Source organism: Notechis scutatus, chromosome 1 (assembly GCF_049901735.1).
Source record: "Notechis scutatus isolate UNSWTSFEM ecotype Mainland chromosome 1, rNotScu1.2, whole genome shotgun sequence".
NCBI classification, from domain to species: Eukaryota; Metazoa; Chordata; class Lepidosauria; order Squamata; family Elapidae; genus Notechis; species Notechis scutatus.
In genome coordinates this window covers 267,863,244-267,886,422 of record NC_142009.1, presented here as the reverse complement: position 1 = coordinate 267,886,422, position 23,179 = coordinate 267,863,244, and the positions used below count along the sequence as shown (strand labels likewise).

Below are 23,179 nucleotides of genomic sequence, written 5' to 3'. Positions count from 1 at the left end.
ACCTCTAAATATTCTGGAAGTATGAATACTACATGCTAAATGGTACTTTCAAAAAATACAATTTTTCTGAATGTTTTTCAATAGTGAATTTAAAAGATTTTAGCTAGTAAGGGACAAAACCCGTCCAAAATCCTTAAAAGCACAAAAGCGTGGAAATTTAATAATTAACAATGAGTGTATTAAATTTGTATGCTGTCTGACTCTCAATAATTCTCAGCAAATCCAAAAGGTACACTTAGTTGTACACTTTTTTTTTTTTTGTAAAGCAGGGATACTTCATAGTGGTTCCCCCCCTTAGCACTTCCCAAATTGCAGAAAACCATAAAAGGTTCTCAAAAAGAAAATATTTCTAGATGATGCAAATAGGCAAGTTAAAAGAATAAGCTGACATGGAAGGGAATTCTTTCATGCCATTTAAGATGCTCTTTAGTTATCAATGAAACTACCCAATATTATGCACAGAGAAGAACAAGACACTAAATCTGTACTAAATTTGATATTCCAAATATCTTTTTTAATTATCCCAGATACTTGCAACATCCCGCTTTTAAAAGTGCATTTAGATTCTAAATAAAACACTGGGTTTTTGAAGGCCCAAGATTCACTTGATCACCGTGAATGAGTAGCCACGAGCTTGAAATTATTATTATTATAGTTTGCACATTGTCAGCCAGAGGTTTAGACTGGTTATTATTATTGTGGTTCACTGCACAGTCAACCAAATATTTAGACTGGATTTAGCATTTTTAATCCATTTATTCAGTCCTTCCTAAGGTCTGGGATGGGGAGATGTTATTGTTTCCATTATTTTTGTTCATCACATAGTCAGACGTTTAAAGTGGATTTGGCATTTTTTATCCATCTATATTGAGTACTTCACAAGGACTGGGGATAGGTACAAGTTGTTGTTTGGTGGTATTAAAGGTATCGTAGCAAACTGTAAGCTGTTCCAAGTAAAGCTGCCTTTTGTTATTGACTGATAGGGACTGTATCAATGCCAATGGCATTGTGGTGCTCTGGTTGTTTGGGGACTGTACAACGTAACTATTATTGTTGGTACTTTCTTTGCTTTCTTTTACCACAGTCATTTTACTTCTATTCTACTTCTAGGTCTTCGTATTTTGTGATTTTCTTCAGTGGGTTTCTCTTCTCTTCTTCTGCCCACAGTTGCTTCTATGTCCACTATCCAGACTTTTTGCTCTTTCTTATTAACAGTTGTTAAGTCTAGGGTGTTATACGGCAGGTGCTCGTCTGTTTGAATGCTAAAATCCCTGACCACTTTAGCTTCTTCATTTTCTATTACTGAGTCTATTTTGTGGCCTCATAAGTCTTGTAGGCAAATGATTTTCTTGCAGATCTTCCAATCCACCATTGTTCTTATTTCACCATGCTATTGTTTACAGTTAATCTGTGCAATCTACTTGTAGCAGCTAACTGGATGCTCCACTCTTTCTTCAGTTTATTATTGAAAACGTGTGTAATTCACTAACAAGCATAGTAGGCAGAAATGGATGAAATAGCCTATGTAGAATTGGAAGCTAGAAAGTGAGAGAAATCCAGGAGCTGTGGGTTTTATTGCTTGTGTTCAGGAATGTGTTTGCTTCCAAAATGCCTTTTGCCACCTTTTGTCCTGCTTGGATATACTTATCTTTGGTACTGTGAGAAACAGGATAGTCACTATTCCTTTAATTAAGCATTATTTTTTGTAAGACAATTGAGTGTAATTTAAGAATTAAAGAATTCAAGGTTTCAGAATTAAAATTCACTTATGTACTTTAATTTGATGCATATTTTTATAATGCCTACTTCACTTCCTTCATAGCAGCAGTTGCTCCACTATTTTAAACATTTCCTTAGCCCCATAGAAATATTTATATAAGTAATTAGTTATATAATGTGATTATAGCAGTAGAAAATATAGTCTCTTCTCTATTCTATTTAACTCATAGCTCCATCATTAATTTTTTGTTCTGTTTCATTCATCATGACACAGGTTACAACTTTAGTATTTTCATATGCATGGTTAGTCAGCACTTGTCTTTGGAGATTTGAAATTTGGTTCAAGAAGCAGTTTCTTCAACATGCTGCATTTCTAAAATAATATGCATGTTCTTAAGTAATATGCAAAGCATGGCAAAATATTCCTATATACAGATATACATAATATTTAAAAATAGTGACTAGTTGGCTGAACAAACTATAATAATGTGAAAAATGATTTGCCTTTACTTTGTATGTGCTTCTCTAATAACAGATTTCTACATGATTAAAGATTTAAACAGTTTAGTATAATGAAATAAATACTATTAATGTTATTTCAGTGCATCACTTTCACTAGCTGTCCATCTTACTTACCAGGATGATTAGGGGGACTGGAGACTAAAACATACGAAGAACGGTTGCAGGAACTGGGCATGGCTAAGTCTAGTGAAGAGAAGGACCGGGGAGACATGATAGTAGTCTTCCAATATTTGAGGGGTTGCCACAGAGAGGAGGGGGTCAAGCTATTTTCTAAGGCGCCTGTAGGGCAGGCAAGGAATAATGGATGGAAACTGATCAAGGAGAGATTTGGAAATAAAGAGAAACTTTCTGATAGTGAGAACAATCAACCAATCGAACAGCTTGCCCTCGGAAGTTGTGGGAACATCATCACTTGAGACTTTCAAGAAGAGATTGGACTCCCATCTGTCAGAAATGGTGTCGGGTCTCCTGCTTGGGCAGGGGGGTTGGACTAGATGACCTACAAGGTCCCTTCCAGTTCTGATTATCTGTTATTTCACTAGAAGCATTCACTGGATGAATATTCAGATCCTGAAAAATCTTACAGATCCTTCCTTGCCCAGATTTTCAGGTTTTGGACTTCAATTTTCATAATTTCCTCTTCCATAGGTTATGGAAGAAATCCAAAATTATTGGGTTTATCCAATATCTAAAATGCGGGGGGTGGTGGGTGGGGAGGCACTCAAAAGAGTCGGGATGGTGGCTATGATTGTGTAATTAAATCCTATCCCGTTTGTACATATACATATGCACAACACATGTAAATAACGAACAAGGCAAAGATCAGATACTTGTAGCCAACATTCTGAGTTTATACACACACACACACACACACACACACACACACACACACACACACACACACACAGTCTATACAGATACCTGTGTCCAACACATTTGGCATATACCTGGTTAGATGAGGCTGGAAGCTTTTTAAATAAATAATCCAGCTGGGCAAAGGTGGTGACAAAGAGAATCTTACAGTGATATCTGAGATGAGTTTGAACAGTTAGTCCAAAGGGAGAGAGCTCCTCAGAGTTGTGGGTACAATCACCTTTATTTTAGACCCCTTGCCAGTCCCAGTTGCCCAAAGCCTGCAAGAAGCAGGCTTGTGAGTTGATCTATGTGAAGGTTAATGCCTCTTTGAGAGGCTCCATTGGTTCTGAAAGAAGTGGTGGTTTGAACCCTCAAGAGATCATTGCTGGATCTGGAACATCCATCTTTCAACCTTCTCTTTTTAGGAAAGGTTGTTGAGAACATGCTGCAGTGAATTATTAGATTGTTGGAATAATCAAGCATTAGTAGAGTTTCACATTTTTTAAAACTATGAAACCATTCCCTCTCTTTTAACATTATTATGTGAAGAGTTTGAAACTTGATAAACTTATAGACTAGGTTGCAGAATACTTTTTTATTTTCAAAGGGATTTCAGAGTAAATAAGAATGAGGCTATGACGCCTCACTGCAATGCTTTAAAGTAGCTGGGATTGTTTCCTTCCACAACTGCCATATGATACCAGGAAAAGGTGATCTGCTTTGTATTCCTACTAATTCCAAACCACATTTTGGAAATCAAACCTGAAGCTCTGCATAGCCCTACTGCAGATTGTTTTTGGATCTGACTTGGCTTACAACTGATTTGGATGACTACTAATATGGCTAACTTTCTTCTATCAGTAAAAATATCCTGGGCTTTTTTTGTTTTTGTCTACCTGTGTTGCAACTTCATCCTGCATGGGAGCTCCTAAATCCTAAATCAGCCTGATCTATGACCATCTCTTATATATCATGGTTTATATACTAACAATTTTAAATCATCACTTTCTTTGGCAAATAGCTATTTTCCTTTATTCCATTTACACCAGTATATTTCTATAACTTTCTAGTTTCCTGGAGTCATACTTAAAGCAGCTTCTGAGTTTGCATTTATGTTATCAGCTCATATTCTTGCTCCTTCACATGATATGTAATAGGTGGGAGTAGGAATAATTGCTTATGTCAAGCATTATTTCCTGAACGCTTAGCCTTGCCTAAGAACAAGGGCATTTGGAAAATTTCCAATTGGACCCTTTTGCTCAAGCATTGGCATTTTATTTATTTATTTTAACAATATTTTTTTACTGTTCCAATAAATACAAACTCTGAGTGGGTTCATAACTTAGAAGCTGAACTTCCTCTAGCCCATACTAAAACAATGCAATAGCTAAATGGTTAGTTAGGGAGGAGTTGGGAGCAGCAGGCAAGTAGGCTCTCTGCTTAACTAAGATTAAATTAACATATTCTAATTATTACCTGCTTTTAAGGCTATTTTTCTATCATATCTTAGTCTTCAAATTTTTATTTTTATTTTTAAACCCTTTACATTTTTGAAATTTTTGCAGTGTTATCACTAATTCACTTTTAGCTATATTTCAGCTATGGTTTAGCTGTATTTTTAAAAAAGCCCGAGCTGGGCCTCAGCTATAGGAGGGCCTTGCTGCTGCTTCTTTGTTGTTGTTGTTGTTCTAAAGATCTTACTCCTCTAGCTGGAAGTCTAGCAATGCCTAGCTTTGATGTGATTTCTCTTATTTAATTTATTCTATTTTTATCCACTATTTTTATTATTTTATCATTTTTATTTACTCATGTTCCCTGCTCTGTCGGGAGGGCAGGATCCTCGGTATACTTGTGAGGAGCTCTGCCATTGTTTGCATTAGGACTCGTTTCTTCTCAACTCCTGATTCCTTTTCCTCTGGATTTAGGACTTGTTTCAGTGACTAGACTCTATGCTATATTACACAGCTCCTCCTCTACTGTGCTACTTAATATAATGAAGACAAGGAAAAGGAGCAGATCTCTCACTGACCTGGTTCTTCAACCTTCTCTGAAGCAATCCAAGATTGAGGACTTTGTTTTAGCTCGGCCTCTCGGTTTGAAAGCTCCTGCTCCCTTTTGTCTGACTGCTGCCTGTTAAGTTTGGGGAATAATGGAGACCAGACATCTGACCAGTGACTTCAACTCTTTAATAACAGTAAATAGTACAGAACAGAGCAAGGCTATGGGCAGCAGTAACCCTTTTATAGGGTTGGCTGCTACCCTATTATCCAATAATAAGTGCATTAAGTTCAAACTAATAACCAATAAGAAGTGTCCTAAGTTTGGCCAATCAGGGGCTTGTCATGAACCAATCCTTGTTCGTTGTTTAAGGACCAATCAAATGTGCAGGCTTCCAAAACCTGCTTTGCATTTAGGCTTAGTTGTTTTTATTCATTCACAACACCCCTCCCCTTGGGTTCCGTTTGAGGAGCTGTAACAAAATCTTCAAGATAGACAGGCCGTTTGGTCTGTCTGGATGATTCCGTGGCTCCACCGGTTTGTCCTCAAGTCCGGTTCCGGTGGAGCGTTTGGATGATCTTTATTAAGTTCTGTTTCGCTGCACGGTGATTCCGTGCTGCTTCCGTTGTGGTTGTCTCCGCCAATCAGTGTTTCTTTGGGGTTTCGCAGTTCGGTTTCCCGTGTTCAAGTCCCATGGAAAAGTCAACCCCTCCCCGCTTCAATCCCGGTACTTCGCTGGGCCATAGGGTTTCCGTTGGCCTGCTATCCGTCATATCGAAGTCAATTTCCTCGATATTTCCTCCCCCTCAGTTGGTGAACCCGGGGAGCCATGGGCGCTGGGTGGTAATCTCGAACGGAGTTGGTCTATGTGGCGTTTCCACACCCTCCCATCGTTGCTCTCGGCACGGTGGACTCCAGCTACCGTGATTCCAAGCGGTCTGAACCATTGAAGGCCTAAAAGACTAGGCCGGTCACGGTCCACGACAGTCAGTGGCAGTGCGACGGTGCGGTCCTTGAAAGAGACCTGGAATCGTCGGGACCCGACAACGGGAATTCAGTTACCCTGGTAATCTTTGAGTATAACCCTTTGAGGGTTTAGGTCTTGGCGGCGAATCGTCGGGATGAGCTGTTGAAGCGTCTTCCAGGACACCATCGAGAGGGTTGATCCTGAGTCCACCTCCATTACACAAGGTTTGTTTTCGATAGCGACCTTTACTCTGATTTCCCGGCATCAAGGGATGTAGCGTGGCCTATGGTAATTGTTTGGTGGGTCTCTTCCCACCTGGTCTCTTCCCGCCTGGTGGAAGTGGTGGGTGGTTTGTTTCTGTAGGAGTGGCTTCCCCATTGGTGATTCAGTTTGTCTCGGGTGTGCCGAAGAATCCTGAAGACTGGTATTCGGCCTGTCGGGGTTTGGAGTTTTGTTTGCTTCTGCAAACCTTTGCGATGTGACCTCTTTTCCGCAAACGCGGCAGAGTGCGTCGAGGAATTTGCAGCTGGATCGGGGTGATTCGCCCCACATCCTGCACAAGGTCGAGATGAGGGTTGTGTGAACTGGTCTCGTTCCGTTCGGAGTCGGTTGACCTCTTCCTCATCGCTTTCTGATGGGGATTCTAGGTCCTCGTGGTGAGTCGATACCGGGTGTCTCTCTGAGCGAGCGAGGTATCTTTGGCGAGTTGACGTGGCGGTGCGTTGGTGCGGCGCATTTGGGCTGCCGACTTTTGGTCGCCTCCGCTGCAGTGGCTTCTTTAAGGGCATCGGTGAGGCTGATGTCCCCTTAGCCATGATTTTGCTCTGGATCGTGCCGTCTTCTAGGCCCAGAACCAGGCGGTCTCGGAGGGCTTCTTCTAAATCGGAGAATCCGCAGAGGCCTCCAAGGTTGCGGAGGTCTGCGATGTAGTTAGCAAGGCTTTAGCCTTTCCGCTGGTCCCTCTGGTAATATTCGTGTCTTCTGACTAAGGTTGGCACGGTGGGCGCGTAGTGGGCCCGTAGCAAAGGCTTCGAGGACGTCCCAGTCCATCGCTTTTACTTCGGCTGGCTTGGCAAGTGATTTTGCCATTTTAAACACGGTAGGCCCGCAGTGGGTTAGAAATATAGCTCTTTTTGCTGGTTGTTGCGTCTTTCAAATTGTTGGTCTCCAAAAACATCTGGAATCTATCCATGTACGACTCCCAGTCTTCGGTTTCTGGGTTGAATGGAGCGGGTGGTACGGCACCGCTGGCCATGTTGCCGTTGATGGTGCGTGTTCGACCACGTGCTCTGTTGGTTGCTCTGTAGATCAGTCAGCTCTTCGGTCTCCGCATCCCACCTTCGCCGCCAGTGTTAAGTTTGGGGAATAATGGAGACCAGACATCTGACCAGTGACTTCAACTCTTTAATAACAGTAAATAGTACAGAACAGAGCAAGGCTATGGGCAGCAGTAACCCTTTTATAGGGTTGGCTGCTACCCTATTATCCAATAATAAGTGCATTAAGTTCAAACTAATAACCAATAAGAAGTGTCCTAAGTTTGGCCAATCAGGGGCTTGTCATGAACCAATCCTTGTTCATTGTTTAAGGACCAATCAAATGTGCAGGCTTCCAAAACCTGCTTTGCATTTAGGCTTAGTTGTTTTTATTCATTCACAACACTGCCAGTTGTCGCGATCTTCCGACGGTTGAGGGCGTCACCCCCCGAGTTGAGAACAAAGGCTTATCTAAAACTATGGCCCCCAACCAATCCTTAAATGAGCCCACCCTTACAGAACTTTTGGCTCAGCAATGTTTCTTGGTTGCAGAAACTACAGCGAGCATTCAGCTCCAGCTTGATAAAATAATAAGTACTTTAAACTACTTAGTTTCCTGGACTACCAGTGGCTGCCCTGGGTTGACCGCTCGGCAGCCTGATGCGGCAGCAGGGTTCTCCCTGCCAAGCCTCAGCAAAAGCACTGGCCAATGTAATCCTACCAATAGTTCGAACTTTACATCTTTTGACGCAAACAGTCACCTGGTCTTAACAGTCAAAACAGGTGGCCCTCATCATTAATCCCATTAATGGCAACTTACCTCACTGGGGTTCAACACAGCTGGCCATATATTACAGTTATTGGGGCTAAAAGCTGATGATTTGAAGAAGGTTGAACTTTTACCCTCTCCTGAATACTGCACTAGAGTGCTACTCAGTTTTGACAACTCCAACACCCCAAAACTATTTTTCAGAAGAGGATCCCTGTTAAGATCCTTCGGCATTCTGCCAAGAAGAGTCTTCAAAGATATGTCGATTAAGCCACTCTTGAGTAATCGACAATTTGTGAGTGGCAGGAAATTTATCATCAGCACATATTAATGTGCCAACCTTGAATGCCATCTCGGATACTACCTCACGTACTAATTATACACCTATTCCCGCAAAACCTCCAGTTGGCGTCCTCTCAGATGGTAGCCTGACTGTTCCCCCTACAACAGGTCAAATTAACCCCCCACAGCAAGTAACATCTTAGCAGGAAGCTTCCCTTGATTTGATCAGCTGGGAAGAAACGGACCCAAAGGAAGCGACACCAGCCCAGGGCACCCAAGGTTCCTTAGTAAATAAGCCCCAGGTGAGTGCCTCTGGGATTCCATCTATTTATGAGACTGACTTATGTCAAGACAATTTCTGGAACCAGGAGGAGACACAGCTCTTTGACTCCTTTTGTGCGCTTCCACAACCAGAAAGGGCCCAAATCATAAAGCGTCTGGATGCAGTTAAATCCAAGCTCTGGAGTCTTTCACTACCTGATAAGGATTCCCTTGGATTCCAGGGAGTCTATACTGATTTACCAATGGAAGCTCCCTTGGCGCTCTCTCCAGAATGTCTAATTCATAAATTTGAAGATCCAGGGCTACTTCAAACTCTGTCTGTTGATGCTGCTGAATACTTGCCAGCTAAGCAACCAATTAATGCCACAAATATGAACTGGAGTGCGCTTTGAGCCCTACAGCCCCATGAACAAGACTCGCCTCCCCTCCCTCCTTCCCTGCCTTTGCCTCCTAAGAGGATGACCCTGCCACTTAACAACAGGTGTATCTTTTCAGATATGAAGGGCATTCTGGGAAAAATTAATCACACAGAATGACTATTAAATCTGGCAACCCCCCCACTGCACACTTAAGTGCCTTTTGTGGAACATAGAAAGCTGGGGGAGAAGGTGTGGTACCACAGAATTTGCCAACTATATTCACTCATTTGATGTGGTCTTGCTTCAGGAGACCTGGGCACGTGATAAGATATCCCTTACAGGGTTTACGGTCATTTCCTTGGCCGCCACCAGACAATCTACAACAGGAAGGCCTAAGGGTGGTCTAGCTTGCTTGGTCTCTACGTCTTTGAAAGTGGAGACAGTGGAGCTGCCCCTCTGTGGCTCTTTAGCTACGGCACTCCTAATTAAGAGAGGACGCAGCAAACTGTTAGTGTTCAACATTTATCTTCCCCCGACGATGAGGCAAGCTGATACTAAGGCTCAATGGGGCGTGCTGGAGAATTACATTACTTGTATGGAAACTAAATTCCCAGCGCTGTACATCCTTATGGGGGCGACTTTAATGCCCGATTGGGAGTCCAAGTTCCCCCATCGATTGAGGCACTCTACTCCCAAGAAACCCTCCAGGCCATAGGACACCTGATTTCAGCCAGACATTCTAAGGTTCAATTAACAAATTTTGCTGGCATTCAGTTAGCCCTTTTAGCAGCCCAACACAATAAGATAATTCTTAATGGGAGTACCCTAGGTGATCTAGCTGGTGAGTTTACTTTTAGTTCCTCACATGGGAGTAGTGTTATTGATTTTGTGTTGGTATCCCAGCTTCTTAGAAAGGCAGTCCATGCTTTTTATGTGGAATGCCTTACGGAGAGTGACCACTACCCCCTGGTTACAATCATTGGGCTTTCCTCAAATATACATCTCCCTAGGGGTTCCCAGATATTAGATCCCTATGTGGCTTCGTATACAAGGAGGATCAAATGGTCTTCTAATACTGAAAGAAAGTTCCATTCCTTTTTATCATCTCCAGAGTGTCTCAGCCTATACAATCAGGCCCTAACAAGTAGTGGCCCAGGGACAATCCCAGCTTTTGAATCACTAATTAATAGTGTTCAAAGGGAGCTAGGAGCCGTCCGTAGGCCGAGTGGTCCATATCATTCAAGAAGCAATTCTTGGTTTGACAAAGAGTATCTGATGCTCAGGAACCAGATTAATCGGGTTTACCTGCTCTATCGTAATCGAGGGGATAAATGCCTACCAGAGAACTACTATCACTTGAAGCGGGAGTATAAAGGACTAATTGCTAAGAAAAAGAAAGCTAAAGAGAGAAGTGGGATCTACTTCTCCTCTCCATCCAGCAGAAGAACACTCGATTATTTTGGCAAATTGTTGCCAGCTCCTTCAAATTGTTGTCAGCTCCTTGCCGGGTCATCAAGAGCTCCCTCTCTGCTGTATTTCCAACAGAGATTGGGAAAACCATTTCTTGGCAATTTTCCAGGCATCAAGTTCGACCGTGCTTGGGCCACAGCTGCCTCCTGCAGTTCCTGACTGACAACCCATGACTCATGCTGAGATTACCGAGTTTATCTCCGAACTCAAGTCAGGCAAAGCCCCTAGCCCTGATGCTATACCCCCTGATCTGCTAACATCCAATCCCGAGTGGTGGATTCCTCTCCTAGCAAGACTCTTCATGCATATCAATACCTCTGGCAGGATCCCTACCTCCTGGAGCTTAGCAATTATTGTTCCAATTTTTAAATGAGGAAATAGGAACAACCCAGCCAACTATCGCCCCATAAGTCTGCTCTTCATCATTGGAAAACTGTATGCTAAATATCTCCAACGTAGGCTCCTCACTTGGGTTGAGGAGTCCAATATTATTGGTGCTAAACAGATTGGGGTTAAAGTGGGCTGTGCCACACTGGACTACTGCTTTGTCTTAGAGCACCTGGTCGATAAATATACTACCATACCAGGTGGCAAACTTTTTATTTATTTTATCGACCTAAAGTCAGCATTTGACTCAGTCCCTAGGGGACTGTTGTGGTCAAAACTGCTCAAAAGTTTTATCGATAGACGTCTTCTGTTCCTAATTAGATCCTTGTATAACCAGACCTCTAGTCAGGTCAGGTGTGGTTTGCAGGGAGAACTTTCGAATCCTATCCTGATTAAGAATGGAGTAAGGCAGGGTTGTGTTCTGGCTCCTCTTTTGTTTAATTTATTCTTATCTGACTTGGCCTTTCACATTGGACGTATTGAGTCCCATGCCCCAAAGCTGTCAACTATGAAGATCCCGCTTCTCCTTTATGCTGACGATGTGGCCCTCCTTTCATTGTCAAGGCCAGGTCTGAAAAGATTACTTTCTGCATTTGGGTCTTACTGTGCTGAGAACCACTTATCCATTAATTATGACAAATCCAAAGTATTGGTGTTCTCTAGAGCCCAGAAATTGTATAACTGGGCTATCAATGGTAATGCTGTTAAGCAGGTTTTCCATTTTAAGTATTTAGGTATTAAATTTCAGAACACTGGTGCTTGGACTAGACATCGAACCCAGGTGCTGAATTTGGCCTCCTGTAGTCACCAGCAGATTTTAAGATTTTTTTTTATACCCAAGGAGGCCAGTTTATTCCTTCTGCTCTGCATATTTACAAAGCCAAAACTTTGGCTCAAACTCTTTATGGAATTCCCATATGGATACAGGGCTTCAAGGATTGTACTGAAAGAACCCAGGCTGTCTTTTTTAGAAAACTTCTGGGTCTTCCTCCTTGTATTGGTTTTGCTCCGATGTACCTGGAACTGGGCACTCGATCAGTCGAATGTATGGCGTGGATTAATACCATTAAATGGTGGTTTCGGGTGCTCTTTCTGGAAGTTTCTGGTAGCTACCTCTCCCTGGCATTTGCTGACTCTCATATTTCTCATTGGGAGAGGGAGCTGATGAAGAAATTACACCTGCTAGGTTTTACAGGGGATGCCCTGGGAGATTATGGCCTTAAGGACGCCCAGTTTAGGGTAGTCCAATGGCTTGTGGACATTGACCTGCAATATCTATGAGCCAGAGCTAACAAAACTTGCTCCTCTCTGATCTTCAGCCAATTTAATAATTACGGACTGAGGATGGCTTCCTATTTTTACACTCTAACCATTCCCAAGTATAGAAGAGCTTTCTCCCTAGCTCGCTTTAATGTCTTGCCCTCAGCACTACTGGATGGGCGATTTAAGAGGCTCCCAATTAACGAGCGACTATGCCCCTGTGACAGAGTTGAGGTTGAAACTGTGGAGCACATCCTTTTATATTGCCCTATGTATAACCCAGGCAGATCTAAGTTACTGTCTCTCCTTGAAATAGACCCTTCTAGACCCATTGTTAGTAATTTGTTCTTATATTGTCTAGGGGATGGCTCCTCATCACTTCTCAGGTTTCCAATTTTTTTATAAGAGTTGTAACCATCAGAGGAGAACGCTGTAATTCCCCTTAGTCAAGTTTTTGGTGACCAATTGTTCATGATTAATTTTCCCATGTTCTTCTTTTGTTGTACTTGTGTTTTGGTCTGTGACCGCAGATAAAGTATTATTATTATTATTATAAATGGTTATTTAATAACTTATCCTGAGCCAGAATAGGTTTCATGGGTCTTCTGAAATAAGAATAGGGTAAGAGCCAGGTATACAGTATATCTCTGGGAGCAATGTATTCCACAGTGTGAAAGCTAGAGGAAGGATCTTTGTTGGAGCTATGAGTGTCCATGAGGTACAGATTACAAAACCATTGTACCGGAGGAAAACCCATTGTAGATGTTTATATTGGATACAATAGTCCCATACTGATTTCTTTTCCGCCAACTTAATTGGCCAGGAATTCGCTATTACTGATTCAGGGCAAAATTAATCCAATTTATTTCTATAAATTGAAGTTTGGCACACTTTCCAGCAAGAACAAGTAGGGAGTCCACATTGTAAGATGTAATTATTTTGTCCATCACTGCAAACCTTAGATTCTTGCTGACTTATCTGTTTATATGAATATTTTAGACCAGCATTAAAGCAATGAAATTTATTAGTAGTACATATTGTTAGTAGGCACCTGCTCACTCACCTGAGAATATAACCAAGTCTCATGTTAGCCTCCCATAGTGAGAAATACTATTTTTTTATTTACTTATACATAAATGGATTAAAAATGATGATTCCTTTCTTTTTAAGGGCAACACTTCACGTTTCTTAGCTCTACCTAGTAATTCTTTTCCTATATTTTTTTACCCCCTCCCCCAATATATTTTATTGTAACTAGCCAGAAAATATTTCTTAGAAAAGCCACTAACTCTATACTCCTTTCCTTTAATTTTTCTTCAGGGAGCATGTAGGGATCCAGATCCAGATTCAGAGCAGGTACTATAAGCTTCCAGTTCCCTGGGAACCAGGGGTGGGATTCTACCAGTTTGCACCTATTCGCTAGAACCGGTTGTTAACATTCTAAGCAGTTCAGAGAACTGCTTGTTAGAAGAAATTACTGGCCTAATCCTGTAAAGGAGGCAGGAAGGAAACATTCTGGTGTTGCTTACAGAAACTGCCTCTCCGTTAATCCTTATTACATTCTTGGCAGGACTACACTTCCTGTCTCAGGAACATCTCTGGAGTTTTTCCCCCCTCCTTTGCTGGTACTTTGCTTGTGTGGAGTGACCATTCAAAGTTACAATGGCACTGAAAAAAGTGACTTATGACCATTTTTCACACTTACGACTGTTGCAGCATCCCCACAGTCATGAGAGGCCAGGCGAGGAGATACGTGCCTCGATGTGAATGATATTGAGTTGGCCACACCCAGCCAATAACATAACCACCAGGCCATGTCCTCCCAGTCACATGACCACCTAAGCCACGCCTACCACCTAAGCCATGCCCACCACCTAAGCCACACTCACAGAACCGGTTGTTAAAAAATTTGAATCCCACCCCTGCTGGGAACAGAGGGAGGCCTTTGACAATCATCTCAATAACTTCCAGTATTAAAAGAAAGAGTATTGATCCCCAACAGCAAAAATAATTTTACCCATCAACCATTGGGACATGTGGAACCACATTAGCTATAGAAATCACAGTTGTTCAAAACTGTCTTGCTATTTGGGCTAACATCTTTGCAAAATGTTTCTTTTCCAACAGTGTTTTTTTTCCTCCTTATGCTACAAGTCCTATGTCTCCAGTCTTTTTCATTAGCTCTGACATATTTATGGACATACATTATACCTGTGTGCTCTTCACAAGGAACAAATACAAGTTCTAATTATATAGTGCATGTATTGTTCAATTTGTAACAAGATCTACAGATCTACAAACACAGAGGATATTTTTTGTTTGCTTTTATTTTTTTATCAAAAATAAAAATATATTTGTTAACTCCAGATATCAATGAATAGCAGTCTAGTTGAGAGGTTTTCAGATTTTTTTAGTCTGGGGAATCTCTTTATTAAAATAAACATTCCCCAGAACCCTTGATCAAGAGGCAATGCTCCAATGTTTTTTAAAAAAGTGTTCAAATGATTTCCCCGCCTTTTTTTTGTCTCTCACAGAACCTCACCAGCTTCTCTAGTTGAAAATGGTTGATCTATTTGACTGGAGTCCTCCCAAGCACCTTGTATTTTAAAAATTAAATGGCATTTAAATTAAAAATTAATGGCCTTTACCTGACAACATGTAACATGCTTTACAGTGTCACTGTGCACCTTCTACTTCGAACAGATTCAGTTTAATTAAGTTCGAGTGAAGTATATCTTACTATACTAAAATTCTACTTTACTAGTAAAATAGCTGGTAAGAGATAGCTTGAAGTGATTTTTCTCTCCCTGGCCCCACAACAGGTAAGCAACATATGTCTTTCTGCAGGCCGCACCTAACGCCTGTTCAGAGGGACAGAAACACATGCACAAATCATCTCTCAATGTAATTGCTTAAGACTGCCATTAGCAGTGAGGAAGCAGCAATCTATGTCACGATGCTCAACTAAAGATTTGATTAATTGGTGGCGAGGGACAAATAGCCAGAACTCCACAGTCTGCAACAATAAAAGGCAAGAATCTAACTCTTTCTTCACAGGCGCCAGAAGAATCTGAAGAATATGAGTTTCTTTTAAAAAGCTCTGAGACAATAAGAGACACTGTACAATTGTTGTGGATCTACTGCATTGTCCACTCCAGTTACAAAGTCCTAGAAACCAGCAGGTTTTCTTTTATTCTACAGCAGGGCATTGCATTTCATGTTATTTCTCTGTAGCTTTAAAAGTCAGCATAAACAATCCTGGACTTGCTCTAAGAGTAGCTAACTATTTCTTCTACCCAAGTCAAAGAAAGCATGTGCTATATAGCAGCAGCATCTCAAAGATTTGAACTCCACTCACATAAACTATAAAGATATAAAATTTCCAATGGGCTTCTCATAATTTTCTGCAAATAAGATGCCTAATTGATCTTTCAATTTTAAATAAAGGACCTCAACCTTTTACGAAGTTGTTTGAAATCAGTTTGTATTGTACAGTACAAGTTCTATAGATTCTTTGTAGCTTTTTTAAAACATTCCCAGCCCTCACATATTATGTGATATCCTTCAGGGCAATTTTTTCTTTCTTTACAAGAAAAGAATTCCATGTTAATATTTTTCTTTTATATTGTAAGGATTTTTAATGTGTACACATCGTTCTTTCTCATCTTTTAAGCACAGTTTTAATGTATTTTTGCAACTTTGGTGATTAATACATTTTTCTGTTTGGTGTTCAGATCCTCTTGTCAAAAGGTATTATCACTGAAATCGCTTTTTGAATGACTTTACATAGATTATTATCTTCTAGATCAGTGGTTCCCAAACTTTTTCAGTCCACCGCCCCCTTGGTGCTACAAGCTCATCCTCGGTGCCCCCCACCCAGGGGTGGGATTCAAATTTCTGTGGGCTTGACCTAATTTGAGGGTGTGGCTTGCTGGTCACGTGACTGGGTGGGCATGGCTTGCTGGTCATGTGACTGGCTGGCGTGCCTTGCTGGCTGGGCATGGCTTGCTGGTCACACAACTGGGTGGGCGTGGCTTCCTGGTCATGTGACTGGGTGGGCGTGGCCAGGTGACTGGCAAATCAAATACAAGTGGTCCTCACTTAATGGCCGGTTGTTTAGCAAGTGTTCTAATTTATGACTGGCCTCCCCAGAGATACTTGACCTGTTTTTGGAGTTTTGACAACCATGTACACACATACACACGCACTCCCTTCTAACCCTGCTGGAGCAGGTCGTTGCACTAGAATCGGCAAAGCATCTCTGATTAGATTCTAGCAGTGAATAAAATCTAATCAGAGATGCTTTGCCGATTCTTGTTAATTTGTTTTATTTGTATCTCTTTATTTTATGTTGCTGAATTGCATTGACATGTGTGTCCCTTCTTGTGCACAACCCAGAAGTTTTTGTGATTCTTTGCAGCAAAAATTACCAACCTCCGACTTTGCTCTACTTTTCAAACATGCCGCCACTGCCGCGTTCTAGGTGCTGGCCCTGCAGGTCCACCCCATTGAGCCTGCTCCACTGAAGGTACCTGCCCAAGCAAGTCAAGTCAATGGGGTGAGCCTGAGAGAGGAAAAGAGAGACAGAGAGAGAAGGAAAAAAAGAGAAAGGGGAAAGAAAGAAAAAGGGACAAAGAAAGAGTGGGGGATGGAAGGAAGGGACAGAATGGATGGATGGATGGATAGAGAGAGAGAGACAGAGAAAGACAGAGAGAGACAGTAGGTAGGTAGGTAGGTAGGTAGGTAGGTAGGTAAAAAGATTGGTAGATAGATAGGTAGGCAAGCAGGCAGAACTTTTGGATGAATGTATGGATAGGTAGGTAGGTAAGTAGATATGATAGATAGATAGAGAGAGAGATAGATAGGTAGATAGGTAGGTAAGTAGATTGATAGATAGATAGATAGATAGATCTATGTTGGTAGATAGGTAGGTAAGTAAGTAGACAGAAAGACAGGTAGGCAGGCAAGTAGGTAGATAGGCAGGAAGGCAGGCAGACAGACAGGCAGACCTTTTGGATGGATGGACGGACAGACAGACAGACAGACAGACAGAAAGGAAGGAAGGAAGGAAGGAAGGAAGGAAGGAAGGAAGGAAAGAAAGAAAGAAAGAAAGAAAGAAAGAAAGAAAGAAAGAAAGAAAGAAAGAAAGAAAGAAAGAAAGAAAGAATGCGACAGCGGTGGCACTTTGAGAAAGTAGAGCAAAGCCAGAGTGGGAATTGAAGTCCACACAAGTTGCCAAGGTTGAGAAACACGGGCTGAATATATTAACCCAGCCATTCTAGTTAGAGCTTAGCATGCTGTTTGATTCTGGCTTAGTCAATGAATAAACCATGGCTAAGATCTTCCTGCTCCTTAATGCAGGTGCCCCTCTGCCCCTTCTCCAGCCCCCTTTGGCATCCAATTTTGCAATGCCAACCTCCCCGGGGCAGTGATGCAGCCGACCTTACCCTCTTCGCTTCCACTTCCATCGGGCCAAGCAAGAGGAAGTACTCAGCACATGCTCAGAGACTCCCAACTTCAGTGAAGCATTCCACCCATCTTTATGCTCCGCCCAGGAGGAGGAAGGCATGAGGAAGCAGCCCAGACTGGTGGAGGCGGAGGGAATGATCGCTTGGAAAGCAAGCAAGCAAGCAAGCAAACAAGCACAGGGCTCGGTCGGAAGAACCGGGCTGCAGAGGGAGGCTAGGTTCTAGGTCCAGGACGGCCACGTAGAGCCGAACCGAACCGAGCCACGCGCCTTGGAGAGCTGCAGCTGCACCCACCTGCATCCTGCATGCAAACCTGGCTGGCTGGAGAGGCAGAGGCTGGGCGGGTGCTGCGCGCTCCCTTATTCTCCTCTGGGGAAGGGGGCCCTAACGCCGGACCACCCTCCCCTTCCACTGCACGCCTTGGGAGGGTTTTGCTTTCGGGTCTTCTGGCGCGCCTCCACCGCTTCCACCAGAGAGGGCAGCCTGCAAGTTAAGGCACCCTCTTTCCGCCACCTCCCACCTCTCCCCCCCAGGCTTGGCAAGGCTCACCGCACACGGATTCTGCATTCGAGGCGTTGGCTACGGAGCGATGAAACAGTCAATGGGCTGCATGGCCGGCAGTCAGTGAGCCTGCGGGACCGGCACCTCGAACGCCCCCTGCCACCTCTTAGTGCCCCCTTGCCAGCCCCGTTGCCTCTTACCGCCCCCCTAAGGCATCCCACCGCCCCCCAGGGGGCAGTACCGCCCACTTTGGGAACCACTGTTCTAGATAATATGCCATTATTCTTCTTCGTGTGTCTTTTTAATGCTTGGTCTCAAAACTATATAGCTTTTGCAGTATTGTTCACTGCCCAAAGTCAATTGGATTGAGACAGGCAGCTACAGAAATTAAGTAAATAGCTAATACGTTGCTAACAGTGAAATTCAGATGTGTTAATTGGAAGTTCACCATTTCCCTCACGTGTCTTGAAATGTTCACTATATTATTTATAAAACCACACACTTTCTTGACAACCGAAAACAAACTTTTATTTAGTTCTTCAGTCCTTTTAAAATAAAACATTTAGGCTGACCTTCTTTTGTCAATGAGGAGGTGCCAGAAAATTCACACATTTTCCCTTCTGAAAATTCCTTTACACATTCATGTTTTGAAATCTGAATATTCCGATACCTCAAGGCCAATTAAAATGGGTGATATCCCAAAATAAAAACTACTTGGGAGTTTCCTATAATATAAGAGTTCCTTCTTTGTAAGGGCTTGATGGAATGCCTATGTACAAGTGCCTCACTTGGACTGCACTCTGGTTTCCATGAAGCAACTTTTTTTCAATGATATGCTAATATGTGCATTTCTCTAGTTCTTGAGTAAGCATAAGAGATAACCCGTATGATTTGTTCTACCCTGACAGCTAAGATCTAATCTGCCTAAACAATGAGGCTTTCAAATCAATTCTTTATGGCTTTACGGTACTTACAATACAAAGGCAGTGATTAGTAGATTTGCCCCATTTCAGCTTTCTTCCCACCCAGTATTCCCAGCTAAAATTAATAACATCAGATAGGTGATGTTAGGGAGAACTATTTTAAATAAAACGTTTTGACTGTTAATCTGGCTTGAATCCTTGCAGGCCTAGTATTGGACATTAGCCATTGGCAATGGTCATCACCTCTATGTTCTCCAGGAATATGAAGCATAGATATGAAAAACACATGAGACACACATCCTAAGTACTTGTCTGAAAGAAAGGAATCATATGTGACCATCCTCAACCTGGCAGCTCTCAATTGTGTTGATGCTCCTTCTTTGAGAACCCACAGCTAACAAGCCTTACTGAGAACAGTAAACATATAATATGGTTTGGTTCTGGCTTGCAGCAATGGCTGAAATCCAACCAGCTGTAGTTTATCCCTAGTTAAACCATAACTTAGCATAATGTATGCCCTAAATTAAAGCTGTTTTCAACTTGAGAAAAATTAAGGTATTACATATTTATTTTTTTCCTTTGTACAAGAAGTTCTTAATTTAAATCTTGGATGAAAACAAACCAACTGCATTATGACTTACTGTTTGTTATACATATAAGAGTCATAGCGGCTTTGGAAGTGACAGAGGGCAATTTCTCTGAGGATGAAAAACTGTATCGCACAGATCAAGACTATCTGCTCCATCTACATCTGGGAATGAGTCCCAGACTAGAGCCCGCATGCCTAAAATTTGACTTCAAAAGCACAGCAAGCATAGCACCTGCATTGCTTCATGCCCGAATTCTTCCAGATGCAGCTAAGGAAGAGTGCATTGCAGTAATGGTGCCTCAGGGTGACACGGGCCTCAACTGCAGCATAACGAGCAGCGCAGAGATACAGGCAAGCATAGTCAGACTTCAGTTTTATCCTAAGTATTCCCAGCCTGGTATCTACCAAATGTGTTGGATTTCAACTGCTACATTCCCAAACAACCTGACCAAGGATGCCAGGTGGGGGAAAGTTGATCAACTGATTATCAGAGCTTTTTAAAAATTATAAAATGAAAAATTAGTTACTGAAGGAAGATATTGATACAATTTTCTCCTGGGATTGAAATAACCTTCTTCCTTCTTATCCAGATTTCAGATTTGACAAAGGGTAGGATTGTGAGTTACTTCCCCAATTATACGACCAATAATAAGTAGGATAACATTGATGTTCTTACCCGTAAGGCCAAATTGTCCTTACAGTGTAGGCTGATTCCACACTCGTCAGTAATTTCAGAAAGATCTTCATCTTCAAACTCTTCTAGACTGATGTCATGGGTAAGCCTAGACAATACAAAGATCATACAATTATCCATAAGAGAAAACAAGCATATACGAACTTATGAAGCTCAGTATGAAAGAACAAAAAATAATAATCCTTCATATTGAATTCACTTACCTCAGGGGTGTCAAACTCGTGGCCTGTGGGCTGGATGCATCACACACTGGCCACCCCCATCCCTGGTTTAGCGAAGGGGGAAAAAGTTGCAATACGTTCATGTGATGACAACGTGTCGTTGCGAGTTTGACACCCCTGATTTACCTGGTCCACAAAACATCTTGAGAGATTCTAGACTGTATGTATGTGTTCAAACAGCCATTAAGCCACTTTTTTGCTTGAAAAACTTGCTAATGCAGTTGGACTTGGAACCAGGAAGAGGAGTGAGACAAGAATATCTGCAACAAGGAAACAGCTCACTCACAGAGCCTTGTCTTAGAAAAGCAATGTTGCCTTGCAGTGGTATCAAATGAATACCACAGCTGAGCCAGAAATAAACTGTCTCAACTACTAAAACACTCAGGGACAAGCTGATGAGATCAAAGAGCAATGGAAATACTTCTAGGTGGTGAAATATCTGTGACACCTCTCTTATATCAAAACAAGACCTATACTTGAGGCCTCTAAGAAGCAGCAAGGGTCCTTATTTCTCAAAAATCAATTGCTGTGTAGTATTTATCTGCTCAGTTTATAATATGTGCACAAGACACACATTTTGTAATTACAAAAGAAGCAGGACATGCTAAAAAGGCCATTGCCTTTTGGGATCCCTAGCACCATAGATGTATGTTTTGGTTGCTGCTGTATAGCTTCATTGTTTAGTCCAATTTCCTCTCAGTCAGGGTCGATGGGCTCAAAACACAGTTTCCTCATTCCTACGTACAATATTTGATTTCAGAGTTTTTAAATGTAAACAATTCTTCCTGGTCAACCATCACTTGCAGAAAGCAGAGATAGTCCCATTCTCCTATCTTCCCTATAGCCATAGGCTTCAATCCATTTAAGCAGACATTAATCAGTTCCGGTTCTATCTAATCAGTTTCATATTATATATAGAAAAGTATCTGCATTCATTTTTTTCCACTTTAGATCTATAATGTAACACCTCCCTCAGCAGTAACTATCAGAGGAAATTGATAGTACTGCAATGTATAAGAACACTGTATTCAGTAGTGTAGGGCAGGGTTTTTTGAATAATGTTCTATGGAATTGGCAAGAAATTATATACATAAAAGTCTCTCTCTCATCTATTTCTACCTCTACCTCTCTATCTTTCTAGCTGTCTTTCTACAACCTGCACAACCTTTCTACAACTTGAAAACCCTTGGTATAAGGAAGCTTCAATTGTCCAAATGAATAGCCAAAATAGCAGTCAAGGAAAACAACTAAGTGTCTGAGAGGAAATAACTTTAGAAGTCAGGCTTCTTGTGATATTTTGTGTTTTATGAATGAAGACCCACATAAGACTGCTCCGTATTGATCTAGTGTCTAAAAAGAAAATACTGTTTAAAATTGTGTAGCTATTCTTGGTCTTAAGCTGCCCCTGTCTCTGAGCAAGCTGCACTCCTCCAGATGCTCCTGAGCTATAAGGCTTATAGTTAATCTGTGTTTTTGAGCCATATTAGCGTTAAATTGCCAGAGCTCACAAATACCTGAGATACTGTAGCTTTTCTACCTCTGCTGCACTGCACCCCACATGAACAGAGAGATATAGTGTAACATGGGCAACATCATATTTTTCAGGCAAACATGAATTTTAATTAATATATTTAAGGCGAGTTTATGCATTTATTGCCAAAAGACAAAAGAGAGAAGGAAATCAAAGATCTTTTCAATAGTCAAGCAGCAGTTGCTCCGGGTTCTAGAAGGGTACAATTTAAATAAATTCCCCCATTTATTTTTCAGGAATGAATCTATTATTTTCCTTAAAACTGGGAAAAGAGATAGATTAGTAAAGTGGGATTTAGTATTATAAGAGTGAACTGTTGTGAGTTTTGGCATATGTGTTCCCCTCATCTAAAGTGAGAGAGATCACAACTTTCCATTTTGGATTATCATGAGCCCAGTGTGACACTCAGACTAGACAAGCTGTGGTTAAATTTATAATTGTTGAAAGGAGCCAAATTCAGAAATGAGACTGAATCTGACAGCTTGTTTGGGATTGGATATAGCAACTGAGTTTATGTAATGTAAAATTCAAGCAAAAGCTTCTAAACTTCACAATAAGGCCAAAGTTGGGGGGTTAAGATGCATTACAAATCTAACAGGCTCGGTCTTATAACGAGAAACTGTAGTTCAGTGCAAATTGGTACAATCTGAAGACGTGACTACACATGCCATAATTCCTAGCCTATGTGGGATGGTTTAGCATATTTTCCTCTACTTCTGTATTTAAAATAATTATTTTATAAATATTGTACAAAATAAGTAAAGCGCTTCATTATAAATACGGGCCAAGATCAAGATAAAATCCAGAGCAGTTTGCACCTGTGACCAAGAAGGCCTTCGCCAACTTCGTCTTGGTTGCCAGTTGGATCCCTTCTTGAAACAGGAGGCCCTTTTGTTACTCACACTCTAGTCACCTCATGACATGCTCTATTGCAGGGGTCTCCAACCTTGGCCACTTTAAGACTTGTGGACTTCAACTCCCAGAATTCTGGGAGTTGAAGTCCACAAGTCTTAAGGTGGCCAAGGTTGGAGACCCTTTCATTGCATTTGCTAGCTGATGGAACCTGTAGTCCTACATATCTAAAAGCACCAGACTGAGCCAAGCACCTTGTATTGTACCATGTGTA

General features: G+C 41.8%; 1 protein-coding gene across 3 annotated transcripts in view; it reads right to left on the bottom strand.

Moving 5' to 3' along the window:
* MAPK8IP1 (mitogen-activated protein kinase 8 interacting protein 1) overlaps window positions 1-23,179 on the bottom strand; it is a 72,696-nt gene that overhangs the window by 33,106 nt on the left and 16,411 nt on the right. For all 3 annotated transcript variants that reach the window (XR_015746697.1, XM_087951291.1, XM_026671293.2), the window contains exon 2: window positions 20,284-20,389. Coding sequence is in view for 2 of the 3 variants with exons in the window: in XM_087951291.1 (XP_087807417.1) it covers window positions 20,284-20,389 (106 nt within the window). In the remaining variant the exon portion in view is untranslated. The remainder of the gene's footprint in view (window positions 1-20,283; window positions 20,390-23,179) is intronic.